Here is a 17,833-nt window from a genome sequence, read left to right on the forward strand (position 1 = left end):
GCATGTTATATAATATAATATAATGTTATATAAGGTTGATATTTAATTTTCAAATTTAAGGGCTGTTTTTCAGTCATGTTGTATCAAAGGGCAAATTCTACATAATCTTGATTTTTAATGAATATAATAAGAGCAACCACAAGGTTTTGAACAGTTTAAGTGAATATCTACCTTCTGACATTGTAGCATACAACATCTTTCACATGTCAATAACATCAAATCATCTGATATCTCAGCCTGAAATACAATATGCTTTCAATAAATATAAACTGAAAGGTTAGTTGTACATGTACCGGTTTTCCTCAAACTAAAATACCTTGACAACTAATATATGATATGATATACTGCCTGTAGATCCCATGGGATATTGACAGTTTATAACTTATGACCCTTATAAAATCTATCGATTAATTGTTAGATGGAGAATCCCTTTTTTTACTTTTTATTTAGCCACACAATGATGAATATGCATGTTGTCATTTAGATTACTCAAATGTCCAATGATATAGCCTTCAGCATAAGAAATGACTGAAGAATATAAGGCACATTATAGTATATACTATATAGTATCTAAACATCAGGTCAGTAGCAGGTAAGATTCTAGGATCTGGTTGCTCATCATCTGGTTAAATATAACCCTAAAGGAAACATCTAAGACTGACCCTTTCCGAATAGGAGCAGATATAACCATAAATGAGAATGCTGACCCTTTTCGAGTAGGAGTAGATATAACTATAAATGAGAATGCTGACCCTTTTCGAGTAGGAGTAGATATAACTATAAATGAGAATGCTGACCCTTTTCGAGTAGGAGTAGATATAACTATAAATGAGAATGCTGACCCTTTTCGAGTAGGAGGAGATATAACTATAAATGAGAATGCTGACCCTTTTCGAGTAGGAGTAGATATAACCATAAATGAGAATGCTGACCCTTTTCGAGTAGGAGTAGATATAACCATAAATGAGAATGCTGACCCTTTTCGAGTAGTAGATATAACCATAAATGAGAATGCTGACCCTTTTCGAGTAGGAGTAGATATAACTATAAATGAGAATGCTGACCCTTTTCGAGTAGGAGTAGATATAACCATAAATGAGAATGCTGACCCTTTTCGAGTAGGAGTAGATATAACCATAAATGAGAATGCTGACCCTTTTCGAGTAGGAGTAGATATAACCATAAATGAGAATGCTGACCCTTTTCGAGTAGGAGTAGATATAACTATAAATGAGAATGCTGACCCTTTTCGAGTAGGAGTAGATATAACTATAAATGAGAATGATATATTCGACCCAGTTGGTACTATGAACAAGTACTTGAAGTATCGCTTAGAAATGGAAGCCTTACAAAGTTTTCCTTTATTTGTTGAAAGTGATTTTGACACAAGGCCATTATCGAGGGAAACTTTCATTAACTACTTAAGACAGCTTTTAATCCCTCTTGCTTATAGCGAAAGTAAGTTCTGTTGTTCAGAATTAGTGCCGCTACTTCAGCTGCAGCGGCTGGAGTTGAAGATCATATCATACAAACACTTGGTCGATGGTCCTCTGACTGTTATATCAGATATATTAGAACTGATAAGAGGGTTATTTGTAAAGCACAGAAGAAAATGTGTCTTTTCTAAAATTCTATTATATTTTGCATGTAACCAATATATTTTATTTTTATTTTTGTATTTGGTAGCATTAATATTATTTCTTATGAACTCATTCAATTTGGCCTTTATAATTTCGTGGGAATCATTCTCCCCCAATTCAATAATACATCACATAGGTTAATTCCTGAAGGGATCTCCCCAGGAACAATTATGTATTTTAATGTATTATTTTTACTCCGCTGGGATCTCCCCGGAGCCTGAGACGTAGGCCTGCTGGGATCTCCCCAGGCCGTTTATTCTCTTAAGTCTATATAGCTTTACACCTGCTGGTATCGCCCCAGGTGAACATTTCATACAGTATAAAGTTAGCTACAGGGATCTCCCCAGGTTGTTTATTCTCTTAAGTCTATATAGCTTTATACCTGCCGGTATCTCCCCAGGTGAACATTTCATACAGTATAAAGTTAGCTACAGGGATCTCCCCAGCATTGTAAGGTTATTTATGTATAACTTTTTTGTATAAGTAATCACAGAGTTTTTACTAATTGTTTAAGGAATTTTCATTTTACTCATATTTTGATAGTTTTAAAAATTCATAAAGTCAAATTTCTTTTAAGTGAATGAGTTGCCCCCAAGAAAGCCAATAATGTATTATATTTTCAGTCATCCATTGTAGAAAGATATGTACAGTTATGTTACATTTTATTTTTAATATTATGCTTAGATTTAGTATGTTTAATATTTTAATAATAAAAGTATTTCTTAAATTGTGTTGTGTATAAAGTTAAATATAACCCAGGGTTAAATTAGTGAACAATTGGTTACGTAACCAAGGGTTAAAATTTTGTTGCTCAACTTCTTTTTAACCCTTGGTTACATAACCAATAGTTAAGTTTGCATTGACTGTAGATTTTTTTGAAATAGAGAATTATCAGCACTTTCCTCTGGTCCTAGAAAATGATATGGTCAATAAATGTGATTACATATCAAAAACAAAACACTTTTCAGCAACTAAGTTCGTTATTTAGCAAAACTCCAATGCTGACTTGACAGAACGCACCTTTTGTCTGAAAACTTTGGAAGCTTTGATCGCCCTTGTTATAGATAAAAATGTTTTCTTACTTAAACAAGATTAATTTTGCTGCATAATTTAATTCATTGACTTAGAAGGTAACAAAATAAAAAAAAAGACGTTGATATGATTATGTCAAGAAGATACAGATTTGCTCCTAAATATTTCCATGCAAAATGGGGAACGAATGTAAACACTTGTATATTGCTATGCTAACAGCAGCAAAAAGAAGAATAGGCTGTATCAAATGTTAAATGTCATCTTCTATCTTATTTGCACCCTTGATTAAGATGGAATCATACTTTATGGCAAAAAATTTCCTTGGTTAAAATTTTAATCGATGTCCGGAGTAAGGTTTAATCTAAATCATTTAACCATTGATTTAACAACAGGTTAAATTCAACCAAATGATGAACATCAGACAATGAACGAAGGTTATATTTTAACCATGAGTTTACAATATTTAACCCCAAGTTTAAATTTAAACAAGAGATGAACAACCAGGTCCTGGGGTGAGTTGTCAAAGATGCAATTGTAAGTGACTTGCTTCCTTAAAGAGGAAAAATCTTCTAAGTAAATTTGTCACATTTATATAGCTCCTCATTCTTTACAAAACAAAAAATTCAGAAACGTCAACTGCTTCTCCCTTCTCCTTTTTTAATACCTGGACCTGCCACTGAGAAGTTTTACATAGTCATACAAAAGGTCATAAATAAACATTTTTTTGTTTACATCAAACTTCAATAGACTTCTTTTCCATCCCCTTCCAGCTAGTTAGACTTAATATGGTTATAATTGTGCTTAAAAGATTTCTATCTTGTTTCATAAAAATACACTCAAATTTTAAAATAATAAACACTTACTTTAAATTCAATGACATGTTCTCTAAAAGTTCCAAAAAACTTAAGTAACGCAGATCCATGTCTTCCAGCTGTGAACTAAAATGAATAGCAGATAGTAAATATACATGTATATTGATGCAATGCAGAATGTGCTATTACTCGACAGTATAGAATTTTATAGTACAAGATATGTTTGATATTGCATTTTCAACAAATTGACTACCAGTATGCAGGCCTTCCAAAACGGTTGTAGTGTCCAGACTTGTCCGACAAGTTATATTTTTTACTTGTTGTGCCAAGCCTGAACAGGACATATAAAGTGGGTTTGCCATTTCAACATAATTCAGAAAAAAGTTGAAGTTTATGCGATCTTTTTGACCTGACCTTTTGTCTTAAACAGCCACACATTTCTGGTCGTAAAAGTGACGTGATATTTAAAGATATTTTCTTTAATTTTAGCAGTTAGCATCTAATAAATAATTTGTCAAACAGATTTAGATTATCAGAAATACCTATATAAATATAATTTGTGGAAAAATTTTAAAAGCTAATAATAAAGGAATAAGCGAAAAATTGTCAGAATCACATTGTTTGAACTAGTACATGTGTGCGCATGTGTGCAGGTGTGAGATTAAATTATGCATCAAAAATGCTAAAATTATCATTGGTACTCTTATCTAACATTCACTTTGAGTATTTCCTTAATAATAATAAGAAATAATGTGAAAACTTGAACTCTTTTTCTTGTCTTAAAGGCAGAAGTATACTTAACCTCGTAAGAATCAGAACTAAAAAATGGTGCAGAATCTGTTTCATCTACAAGTTTCCATGACACATCTCCACTGTCATCCAAGTGGAATTCTGATCTAATAAGTAAAACAATTTAGAGATTAGACTTATGCTAACAGATGGTGTTGTTTACTTTTTAGGGACAAATTAGTTTGATTATAGATGAAAATGCTGACTTATTTGTGTCAGAATTTCATGATCAGTTTTCAGAAATGACATAAACTTAGAAACAATCTGATCAATGACAAACAATGAAAGTTTTGTACTTCAACTGACCCTAGCTGTAGATAGAAGGGTTAGGACAAGAATTGTGAGTTATAAACAGCATAAATAGTTGTTTAGTGCATATATGTAATTTTGACAGTATGCAAATTTTTAAATTAAAATGAAAACAACAAAAAAATGCATCTAAACTATGCAAAGCATGTTATACATAATTTAAAATATAATGGTATAATTTCAGAGAGATCCATACACCGTTCCACAAGTTATTGTCTGAAAACTAGAAAAATGCTTATTTGGGCCCCTAATTCCTAAACTGTAAGGACCATAACCCCCAAAATCAATCCCAATCTTCCTTTTGTGGTTATAAACCTTGTGTTTAAATTTCATAGATTTCTATTTAATTATACTAAAGTTATTGTCTGGAAACCAACTATCTTCTGACGACGACAACAACGATGTGATACCAATATACGACCGTGATGGTCTATAAAAATTAAAGTTAATAGACCATGACTATTTTAAAGGGGGCAGGCCAAATATTCTCCATGAAAATGAGATGTGTCAATGCTCATACAACTGCATACCAAATATCATTGACTTACCATTAGTGGTTCAGTATTTCAGTTACGTTGTATCAGGTAAGTCAGTATTTTCTGTCTTGGAATAATTGAGTAATCAATACATAAAGTTGCATCACTTGTTCGTGACAAGCTGTATATTGACGGAGTCCTCTATAAACCAAATGATCAAAGAAGGGAGTTCCGAGCAGCGGCTATCACTAACAATAATACCCAGCGGAGTACCTCTCCCGATACTCCAAATAGACCGCTGATTCCAAACAGAAAAGTTCAACCAGTTACAAGTCCACCTGTTCCACCTAGACCATTTAAGAGGTCAAGAGTTGATTCTGATAAAGAAACTCTCAACACTCATATGTAGGACAAATCAACAAGAGGTGAACTAAAGTTTTCCTTCATCAATGTTTGTGGAATTAAATCAAAATCCTTAGCTCCGGAATTCTCAGAACTTATTCTGCAAAATGACGTTTCTATTTTTGTTGAAACTAAAACTGATAACCATGATATTTTGACGCTTCCACAAGGATATAATTATTTTTGTAAACATAGGACTAAGTTCAAAAGAAAATCTGGGGGTATAATAGTAGTATATCAGTCAAATCTTGAACAGTATTTAAAATTTAACAAAACTGGCATTGAATTTGTGCAGTGGTTGAATCTTTCAAATGACCTATTTAAATAACTGATGAAATTTTAATTGGATGTGTATACATTCCTCCCGATGGTTCAAAATACTCATAGATAGATGCTTTTAATGAAATTGAAACAGGGTACCTACAGTTATAAGAACACAATAGGAAATGTGTTCTAATAGGCGATTTTAATGCAAAGACATCAACCTTGTAAGATTTTATTTCTCCAGAACGATTTGTCCTAGACATGTTTCATCTTAATGATGAGGACACACTGAAATATTTTTATAATTATGATACTGTTATTGCTAATGGAATTTCACAAGAGAGAAAATCTGAATGCATGTGTCGAGTAAACCTTTATGGTCATAGACTTCTTGACATGTGTAAGAAAATGAATTTATTTATAGCTAACTCTAGAATAGGTAATGACAAAAATGTAGGTAGAAGAAGATGCAATGACGCTAGTGTGGTAGACTATCTTATTGTGTCGTCATATTTATTTCCATTAATCAACTCATTTGAAGTAGATGAATTTAATCCAATTCTCTCGGATGAACACAGTAAAATAGGTTTCAATATATACACGAAACAGATTATAAACAAACAAAATATTGAGCCGCCTCAAAGACAAACTGTCAAGTGGTGCAGCTCGAAGGGTGATAAATTTGTCGATTATGTTAAGGAAAATTGATCTGATCAGTTAAAAGAAATAGAAAACGCGCTTGATAATTTACTTATAGCTAAGAATGTTGACCAAGCAGATCTTGATAATGTTGCAAGTAATATTGTAAAATTTTTAACGATTCATCAAAGATTATTTATGGGACCAAACGAACAAATTTGTTTCATAAAAAACAAATTTGAGAGACTGTGGTTCACAGATACTTGTAAAAATAAAAGAAACTTATTTTACCAAGCAAAACAAAAATGCAAGATTTCAAAAAATTTAACAAATAAAAAAGCCATGAAAGAAGCTAGTATATCATTTTAAAAAGCAATGAACTGCTCATATCATACTTTTCACGAGAATATTGCAAATGACTTGAACGCAAGGTCAAAATCTGACCCAAAAAACTTATGGAAATATTTAAATAGTATTGGGGAAATCAAAGTAAAGCAATAAAAGTTCAGTAGGTATTGAACAATTTCTTTAATATTTTGAAAAATTAAATCAGTCTAATGAGGAGGGAGACTATCCAGATATTGATTTTAATAAAGTCCCACCAGAGAATATTGATCAAATTCTGCATTCTATTATTACAGTAGAAGAAATTTTAATGTTGATTAAAAATCTTAAAAATAACAAAGCGGCTGGGTACGATGGTATAGTCAATGAACACATAAAATCAACTGTTCCGCTTATGTTGCCTATTTATCACAAACTTTTTAATATTGTGCTAAACACTGGAAAGATTCCTTCAGTTTGGTCAAAAGGTGTGATTAAACCTTTTTTACAAGAATAAAGGGGACAAATGTGACCCTAATTCTTATAGACCCATTACACTAGTTTCGTGTCTTGGAAAAACCTGCACAGCTGTTTCAAATGGAAGATTAAGAGAATTATCTGATGAAATTGAATTAATATCAGAAGCCCAAATAGGTTTTAGGCAAGGGTATAGCACATATTTTTCTAGATCATGGACAGGACCTGATAATCGTAGATATAAGTCAATGATGTGCAGCAACATCACACGATCATGTCCATCAACACCAATTTTTCAATGAAATGCACATTCATACAACTGAACAACTATCACAATGTATTGTACATGTAAAAATAGTTTTACTTACAAAATGCACTTTTTCATTTTACTTCATATTTGACAACAAAAAGCTTATTGTAAAGTCAAATTGCAGATAAAAAGAATAATGGCATTTTAATTTTTTTATACTGACTTCATCAGCTTGACCTAGCCATGCTAGCAGACTTGCTTAATATTCTTGCTGATAAAGTCAGTATTAAAAACAAAAATATCATTATTCTATATGTCTTAGGTTAGTCAAATTAGTTAATAGCACTATATAATATCAGATGAATACAACTATATTTGAGACTTACTCTCAACTTGATATATAAAATCTCACTCACTACAGTTAAATACATATGACTAGCCAGCATAAGTGTCATGCCAGGCTAGCATTAGTGTCATAACAGCATAAGTTCTATACATTTTGTAACTTAAAATTCAGGAAATGTAATAAATAGTTTTTGGGTATTTTTTTCATTTTATTTTTGTCATCATTGTAAATTGGTACACAGGATTGGTAACTTGGAATTTAAATTAAATTGCAGGTATATCCCTCAACTCAAGATACTTTTAAGTATACAAACTGAATCATTGTTAAAAATAGGTATTCTGTAATTTCCCTCAAGTATCATACCCTTCAATGCCTGTTGTATCCACTGTTCCTGCCAATGAAACACATTCAACGATCTGAAATATAAATAGAAAAGATTGAGACTTATGTATTTTTTATTCTTATTCTTTAAACCAAAATTACAAGTACATTTCTTACCCTCCAAGTTCCAAAATATTTGTCGAACTGATCCGACACACCAAGAGTCGCCATGTTGATGTTTACAAACAGCTGTCTCTGGAGTTTTCGTATCTTACCGTCTTCGTTCATAATCTTCCGAAAGTAACGTACTTCCGTAAATAAAAGTACACTCGACCTTTTCTAAGTATAAGTTTAGTCTTTTATTTCTGTATTCTTTTAATTTTTAGGACATTTTTCTGAATCTTTAAAAACTATGCTTATTCTGTAAAATTCTCATTAAAATGATTTTACTATTATTTTTTTCTGTAATATTAGATGATTTCTTTATTCTGTACATTATTCATTTCTGTGATCAGTATTGTATTATCTAATTCTTTAATTTTCTACAGTTATTAAGGGGTTTCCCCTACGTGAGGAAAGACCTTATTGTTTTCTAATGTTTTTTCATCTTTTTCTTCCAACATTTTTATCATATGCCCTACCCCCGTTTCTATTGGAGTTATCAAGACCAAATTTGGACCATCGATAGACCTCATCACCAGATGACCTTGTGTAGGATTTCATCGTCCCCTTTAGAAGTTATCTCCCTTTTATGGATTTTTTTCTACATGTTTTTGTGTTTAAAATATCATACATGTGATGAACTGTGAAACTCAGATCAGGAGATTAGGAAATTTTGGTCAGGAGATTAGGACTCAGATCAGGAGGTTTTTAATCGACATGAATTTTGTCGTAAATGTAACCGTGTGCTGTAGAAATTGTCTTTTAAAGTGTTGTTTCTTCAACTAACCTTCCATCCGAATGTATTATGTTTATAGTACCCTTGTACTTATAAATTTTCCCTATCTTTATTCAACATGTTCTATCTAACATTCTTTTTTTTTAATATGCTCTTTACGTTTTTTTTCTCTATCTTGATCATCATTATTCTTTAGAACAATCTGTGCAATCAGAACATTTGTTCAACTATCTGCTCATAGATCTTTCATGCATGTTAAGATACATACTCAATTTGGAGTCAAGGGTCATAGTTATTACATAAATTTCAATTTAAGCCTTAAAAGGAAGTATAGAACCCTAAAATAATTTTCAAATTATTATTTTTTTATTTGTCCTTAGACATTTAAAATCATTTAATTACCATCCTTTTATAATTATTTGTTCAATTTATATTTTATCTATATTATTTTAAAAATTTACATTATCTAAAGGAAAGTAACTTAAAACAGTATATTCCAAGGGAAGTAACCCAAAATTCATTTCATTTATTTTTAAATACACAAAGTTTTTATTACACAACGGCAGTTAGCCTGAGGTAAAAATCGTTGATTACCAGTATGTTTGACACCCAAGCTGACAAGTGAAGCCATATTATTATGTATGTTAATTGATTTACAGGTAAAATATAACTTCAGGTAATGTCAGTTACACCAGATATGTTGTGCTGAAATTTTTCATTCATGAAATATTTCATACACAGGATTTTTTACTCTTCAACGGGAGGTCGGGAGGAGATCCCTGAAAACGGGATTATTGTACTCCCGTCGGGAGGTTCACATGTTTTTGAAGATATTGTAAACGGAGAGCATGCATTTCATTACATAATTGCTGTCTCCACCGGGACTCGAACCCGGGATTTCTATGTTACAAGGCAGCGCGTATACCGACTGAGCTGAAGAAGTACTTCCTTAGCTCAACCGCTTACGGCTGACTAAGTATCTACCACATTTACTAAGGGAAGCAATCCCGCCACACTTCCCCCACCTCATGATCAAGAGTCATCATACCATTATGACTCTCACAACACATACCCTAGCTAGAAATCCTCTCTAACCACCGTGGGTTTTTTAGTTGGGCGGCAATGTAACCGGAGAGCATGAATTTCATTACAAAATTGCTTGTCTCCACCTGGACTCGAACCCAGGACCTCTATGTTACAAAGCAACGCGTATACCGACTGAGATAAAGAAGTACTTCCTTAGCTCAACCGCTTACGGCTGACTAAGTATCTACCACAGTTACTAAGGGAAGCAATCCCCTCACAATATTATGACCTTATTTGGACAACATGTAGAACTCATCATGCTGTATTACCAGATGAGGCTGCGTAGGTTTTCATCATCCCATTTGAGAGTTATATCCCCTTGAAGCAATTTCTTTTATTTGTATTTTTCTCTAAAAAAAGTATTAGAGATAGAATCGATTTGACAATGGCAACATGTACAGGAACAGATGGCAATGTTAATTAACAAACAAATATCTTGTTATCAACCCTTATTTGAGTTATTTCCCTTGAAATAATATACACAATTTAAAAAAAAAGTATATTTTGAGAACCGGAAGTCGTGGAGACTTGCGACCTTCACCAATGTGACCTTTCATTTGCACCCACGGTCAAAGGTCATAGAGTGCAAAAAGTTTTTACGCTGAAATTTCAAGCTTACATATTAAGAAAACAATAAGAGATTGCTGCATACATACAGTGCATGAAATGTTCCTCTCGAAGAGCTCTACATTTTATACATAGGTTCAAAACTGTCCGACCATCCGTTCAAAAGTTACGACGAGATAATTTTTAAAAGTATAGTAGTTTGTGTATATCTTTGAAAAGATAACAGATATCAACCCACTTTAAATTTAAAAAATGATCAGTAATTCAAGACCTTCAATTGAAGGTCAAAGTGTACTATGACCTTGACCTTATGACATTTGAAAGGTCAATTGGTCCTGAGTTGAATGGTGGTAGTCCCATGTCTCTACGACTTCCGGTTCTCAAGTTTGGCATCATATATTTGATCATTCGTTGTGACCTTGATGAACTTTGGAATTATCCCATTTGTTTGTAACAGTGATGTACTTCAACTGCAGATCATTTTCCACTAAGCATGTTGACGTTTTAGAGATAATGCAGTTTGAAATTTTGTGAGCGGGGGCATGTATTTTTGAATCAACAACAGCTAGCCACCTGAAATTTTCAGAAATTGAAGAGTTTAACATGGTTATATGTTTGACTAAATACCAAAAACATTAAATGAAAAACAAACAAAAAAATAGCAATTTGAAATTTTCATGTTTTGGATTGACTTTGTAAGTTTCATAAATTGATATTGCATCATTTTTTGGACTTTGTCAAATGGTGTCATTTGGTATATCAAATTGAACGTCAAAATGAGCTCTACTCAAAAATAAATTTTTGACCCCCCCTTTCATCCGAGTAAGAAGGGTGGGGTCATTTAGTGAAACAAATAAAATTTCTAAGATCGTTAGTTTGTCGCATATCAAATGAAAGTCCATAAAGCGTACATTTCAAATATCAAATTTACGTCCCCAAAAAATGGGTTGGGTTGGGTCATTGCGTGCAAAAAAATAAATTGTCTTCTAACGTAAGGTTGTTGTATATCAAATGAAAGGTCATAATGTGTGCATTTCAAATATCAAGTTACGTTCCTCCAAAAATTAGTTGGATGGGGTTATTTAGTGCAAAAATCAATTTTTCTAGAAGATGGTGTTGTCGCATATCAAATGAAAGGTCATCAAATCTACATTACAAATATCATATTTCCGATCTCGAAAATTTAGGTGGATAGGGTCATCGCAGTGCAAAAAGTGAAAAGTTTAAGAAGGTATGCTCGTCGCATGTCAAATGAAAGGTCGTAAATACTAAAGAGTGCATTACAAATTTCAGACATTATGGGAAAGACCTTTCAATTGTTTTACAAACAATTGAGATACTAGTTCTTTATACTTTTGCACTCTATTATTCTCAATTACTTATTTTTTGCTAATTTGTTTTCTATTTATTATCCGTTTTACCATTATCAGTTTCTATTCTGTAAACTCATCCAGAAACTCCTTCATTTCTATATTCTTTAACTTTTTAGACCATTACTCTTTAATCTTTATTCCTTTTGATCATTATTTTCTATTCTTTATATTTCAATATCTCATTATTCTCTATTCCATAATTTTTTGCATATTCTTTTTTTCTTCCATTCTTTTTTTTTTTGCCCATTATTCTCTATTCTGTAAACCCCGTCCAAACCCTCGTAAAACAACTTTCATATATTGCAGCGAGTTAGCAAATTTTATAAATATCACTGAAAGTTATTATCCTTTACCATATCTTATTAATATGATATACAATTTAAAAAATAATTTGAAAAGTAGTGAACCGGCAAGTAATAATCACATATCCATACATAACAAGTGTTGATAGTGATTGCTGCATTTGTGCCTACTTTAGTTTTTATGTGTGAAATGGGTTCTGATAAGAAGCTCTTTCTGTATTATTATTGGTAGGTATGTACGTTGAACTATGTTCCATGTTGATGGACACCTTGTATATCCATACATATTGAACATTTCAAAAAGGGGGATTGCCTCCACTGACTCAATTCAACAATACATGATTTGTGAATTATCAAACATATATTGAAAAGTATCAATCTATTCAACCTATCTTGTATGAGAAATAATTAGTATAGGCTTTGTATTGTGTTCGTTTGATGACTATTTTGTGCTAATGTATAATCTTAAATAATCAAAACAAGTTCAACTTTTACAACTTCTCATGTTAGACAAAGTGAACAATACATTTATGCGCATGTTTTCTCGTTTTTGCGGTTTCGCTATCATATAGCAAGGGGCGGACAACGCGAAATGGTCACAACCTGTCCCACTGTCCCAGGTTAGGGAGAGGATTGGTGCCTTCAAACTAGTTTAACCCCTCCACATTCTGTATGTGAGTGCCTATCCCAAGTTAAGAGCATGTTATTCAGTGGTTGTCGTTAATTGCTGTGTAACATATTTGTTTATCGTTCATTGTTTTGTACATACATTAGGCCGTTGATTTTCTCGTTTGAATTGCCCAAGTTTTACATTTGTCATTTCAGGGCCTTTTATAGTTGACTATACGGTATGGGTTTTGATCATTGTTGAAGGCCGTACAGTAACCTATAGTTGTTAATTTCTGTGTCATTTGGTCTCTTGTGGATAGTTGTCTCGTTAGCAATCATACCACATCTTCTTATTTTTATAGCAACCGGTCACTATAGCTTTTGCCTTTTGTCTAATCATTTCAGTTTATTTAAATTTAATTTTTAACAATAAAATTCTTTCAATTGATTTGAATAAGATGCAGTTTGCACTTCGTCATCGAGGAAATAGTGACGGAAACGAAAGCCCTGTAATATAGTATTATTCCGTTAAATTAATGCTGCGTTCACACGTAATTCGAATTCGATTCGCATTAACTAATTCGAATTAGTTTAATTCGCATTCGAATCGTTTTACGTCCAAACGTTAATTCTAATTCGAATTGCAATACGCGTCAAATTTGCTTTACTGTCCGAACGACGTTAACTTTTAATTCGTATCAACAAAAACGGATTTCTAATGCGAATTGGTTAATGCGAATTAGCCAATTCGAATCAATTCGAATTAAAAGGGAAGAGTGTGTGAACGCGATTAGCGAATTCGATTCGCATTCGATTCGAATTCAATTCGAATTATATGTACGTGTGAACTAGGCATAAAATAAACGTCCATTTTTAATTTAAAGTTTATCAGCTGTAAAACAAGGAAAGTACAAGGGTAATTTGTGAATAGATTAAATTTTGTTCGATATTGTGTGTAAATACTAAAACTTCCTTTTATTGAGATGATAAAAAAATTATCAGGGCGTTGTGATAAACATTAGTGGACCCTGTATCAAATGATTAATCATCGTCTACAACAATCAAGCGTTCTTTACTGAGTGCGTACCTATTTAAAATAAATGAATGGGGGAAAAGTTGTACAACAATTTGTCATGCACATGACAGTGGCAGTAGCACCAGTGTTACATGATCTTATATTGTAAGCATGTGCTTACACATAATTTTATAAAACATTTTTTTTTTTGTAATAATCGTTTAGCTTCTGGGCGTCTACCGCCTCAGACCCCCTGCTTACAATTTATTTTCCAGTTGGTACGCCACTGACATGGTACAAAATCTACCTATTAGTTCTTGTATGCTATAATCACGGAAATACTATATTGCCAATACAATACTTCCAAACTGTAACAAAGAAATTATTTATGTGATATTCTCTTTCTGTTTTAGGGAGCTACCATTTGATTTTTATGGGGGGCTAGGATGAAATTTGAAAAAAATAGGCAGGACAGGAGTTTGGAGTAAAAAAAAAGGCAGGATGAGATTATTTGCAAAAAAAAAAGGCAGGATGACAATTTATGTAAAAAAAAGTCAGGATAAACTAAAAAAAAAAAAGCAGGACCAAATAGAGTGAAAAATAAAAAGGCAGGACCGAATAGAGGGAAAAATAAATAGGCAGGACAAAATTTTTCATCCTAGCCCCCCCCCCCCCCCCCCCCCCATAAAAATAAAATGGTAGCTCCCTTAGTATTATCAGAAGTCTATTACTATATATGACTTCTTGAATTATGTTACTTAAACAACACGTTGTTAGTTATGGAGATGGAATAAGCACCCATTCCATTTTTGTGTGTTGCCAATAGTAATTAACGTTACCTGAACTGTCAAATGTACTAAAATATTTGATTTTGCAACTTTGCAGAGACATATATGTTATAAGATTCTTCTTCAGCTAAATGGCAATCAAATGCAAACAAATTTATAAATTATTTATTGATTAGATTGAAATGATTTCTATGTTTCTTTGTATCATACATTAAGCAGTCATGTGAACATTCTTTACCTTTTTTTTTAATATTCACAAATATCAACTGATGAAGTGGCAATGAAGTATTTAAATAACTGTGTTTAACAGGTTATTTGCAGTTTTAATCACACATTCAATGATAATGCACAAATAAGGGATTGATTTGTTATCAGAAACAGATAAAACCAGAAAAGAATGTGTTAGCTACTGTTATCAGTTTATATAGAGTATTATTGTTGTCTTTACTAGATTGTGGGATTTTCAGAAAGTCAGAGGAATGTTCCAATCAAATTAGTGCTGGGAAGTAAGTTTTTGAGTTTTGTAGTTCATTCGTACTATTTATGGGATGCTAAGAGGTAAGAAAACAACCACCACTTTAACATTAGAAGGTTTGACAAATTGTCAATAGCTAGTACCCACCTCTATACGAATAACAGGTGAAAAGCCAAAAGCCTAACACCATATACCATGTCTCCTCCATGTTTGTATCTGTGTTTCATCTACTTATTAGTGTAAGAATTGACAGGAGTAAACAGAAAAGAATGTCTCATCTGCGTAAATTGATTTGACTGAATAATGTGTTGAATGATTTAATATTGAAAATCGTTTATTACAGATCTGTTAGTCCACTTTATCATCCTAAGCAACCATTCTTAATATCAAAGGAAAATGATGAAGCTCGCTTTTTAAGATTCCTCTTTCAAATCCCTATTTATTTTGCGTATCAAGGGGAATCAGTACATTTTTACTCCGTGTTGATTTTTTAATGATTTTTTATGCTGAGTTTAAAGGACAGTGATTTTTCGTACAAATTTTTGCAACTTCAAAATTTACAATTTACAATGTATAATATTATATTATAACAAAAGTGCACACAACAACATAAAACTAAAAAGACAACTATGGATTTTTTTAAAACTAAAATTAGTCGAGAAAGACAGCAACCGCCAAAGGAACAATTAAAACCAAATGACACCGACTTATTTTGTCAGATTCGCCATTGTCTTCCAGACGGAAGCAATAAAACATACATGCATACGAATAATTTCTTTTTCAATTATTATTCATTAAAATATTGCATCAGTAGTGGATTTAGAGCTTAAAGTGGGGAAATTGTTTGTGACTTCAGGGAACTTTATTTGGATATACCTGTTATGATCTCACTGACATTTACCACACTTTCATTCAATTTCACCACATTTTACCTATCCTGTATTTAAGAAGTTAGCAAGTTGACTTCAGATAAAATAAACTCCTGAAAGAACATTTTGAAACTATAAGAATTAACATTGAGCGGAGCGAGACGGAAAAAAGATGTCTTTCGTTCACGCCTGGGTTCACATGTCAAGGTCATAAGTGAAAATTATATACATAAAGACACATTAAAATGCCTACAATGACTGTGTCATGAGTGTTTCGACTTATCATGAAAGGAAACAGCTTTTAGTTTTATCAATGTTCTTATTATACGTGGAAAAGGGTATAATCAGGAAAGCTTCTAAAAAACCTGCAAAAACAAAGACATTAAACCATCAATCCCTGATATTGTGGTTCTTCATGTCCAACAAACAAACAGGAGATGATCATGACTCATATAAAACAAACATTGAAATGAAGTCTGAAACCAAAAATGATGACACAAGAGATATAGATATGACATTTAAATTAAGTGTTAGACATTTCTGCTGAAGAAACAGATACTGATTTAATGTATTCATCAAATTAGCTACATTATTTGCATGTTTGAAATACAGAATTGCTCAAATCTTGTAAAACATATTCGATGCCCCGTTACCAATGACTGGTCCCTTAGTCTTAAGAAGATTGAACTCTCGGTACAAACATGTCGGCATATCTTACCAACTGAGAAATGTACACTCAGTAAGAGGGAATCAACGCAACATCATTTAAGGAAAGAAAAATAACAATAGGAAAGGATGGAGGAAATCAAGAGGGCAGTCAAAACTCATAAGTCAAAAAAAAAATTACAATTCTGTGGCAAAAACGAAAAAAAACCCAAACAAGTCCACAAAACACTACACAGAAAATTATAGACTGAGTATAACGATCCCACCAATTATAGACTGAGTATAACGAATCCTCCAATTATAGACTAAGTATAACGAACCCACCAATAATAGACTGAGTACAACGAACCCCACCAATTATAGGCTGAGTATAACGAACCCCACCAATTATAGACTGAGTACAACGAACCCACCAATTATAGATTGAGTATAACGAACCCACCAATTATAGACTGAGTATAACGAACCCCGCCAATTAAAGACTGAGTATAACAAACCCCACCAATTATAGACTGAGTACAACGAACCCCACCAATTATAGACTGAGTATAACGAACCCCACCAATTATAGACTGAGTATAACGAACCCACCAATTATAGACTGAGTATAACGAACCCCACCAAACACCGTTTTGCCCACGTTAAGAGGTTATTAAGAATAAAAAAAGAACAACGACCACTATCATCAACGATTAATCACTATTTTTTTAGATAGAGAAATTGGTGTATATAAGAGCATTGCTCTTCTTTCCTTATTCCATGTTTGAATTGCATACTTCGTATCAAGTATACTTGTGTTGTACATAACGAAACCGCTAATGAAAAATGTTTACACTAACTTTGGATTAAGTCAGACTGAGGTTGTCAACAATATGCAATTGCAAACAGGCGGAAATCTGAAGTTTACCAAGACCAAATAAGAAATCTATTCATCATTTTGCATTTCAAATTTTGGAATGATTTAACCATTCACATAGGTAAAAACATTGTTCTGTAGAATTATTAAAAAAACATTGTTACAATCGAGGGCCGTAAATTATGTGGAGGCATGTACGCAGTTGCCTCCTTTTGAATGCCAACTAAACTAATAATAATAATAATAAT

At 32.5% G+C, this 17,833-nt stretch overlaps 1 protein-coding gene across 1 annotated transcript in view; it reads right to left on the minus strand.

The window, feature by feature from the left end:
* The window catches only part of LOC127710219 (uncharacterized), a 34,721-nt gene extending 26,390 nt beyond the window's left edge, over positions 1-8,331 (minus strand). Inside the window, exons 1-5 of the mRNA XM_052215978.1 lie at positions 8,259-8,331; positions 8,124-8,176; positions 4,287-4,380; positions 3,536-3,610; positions 172-237 (exon numbers count right to left, since the gene is read on the minus strand). Coding sequence (XP_052071938.1) covers positions 172-237; positions 3,536-3,610; positions 4,287-4,380; positions 8,124-8,176; positions 8,259-8,312 — 342 coding nt within the window. The 5' untranslated portion in view covers positions 8,313-8,331. The remainder of the gene's footprint in view (positions 1-171; positions 238-3,535; positions 3,611-4,286; positions 4,381-8,123; positions 8,177-8,258) is intronic.
* Between the last annotated feature and the right edge of the window lie 9,502 nt (positions 8,332-17,833).

This window comes from Mytilus californianus, unplaced genomic scaffold (genome assembly GCF_021869535.1).
Source record: "Mytilus californianus isolate M0D057914Y unplaced genomic scaffold, xbMytCali1.0.p SCAF_7, whole genome shotgun sequence".
NCBI classification, from domain to species: domain Eukaryota; kingdom Metazoa; phylum Mollusca; class Bivalvia; order Mytilida; family Mytilidae; genus Mytilus; species Mytilus californianus.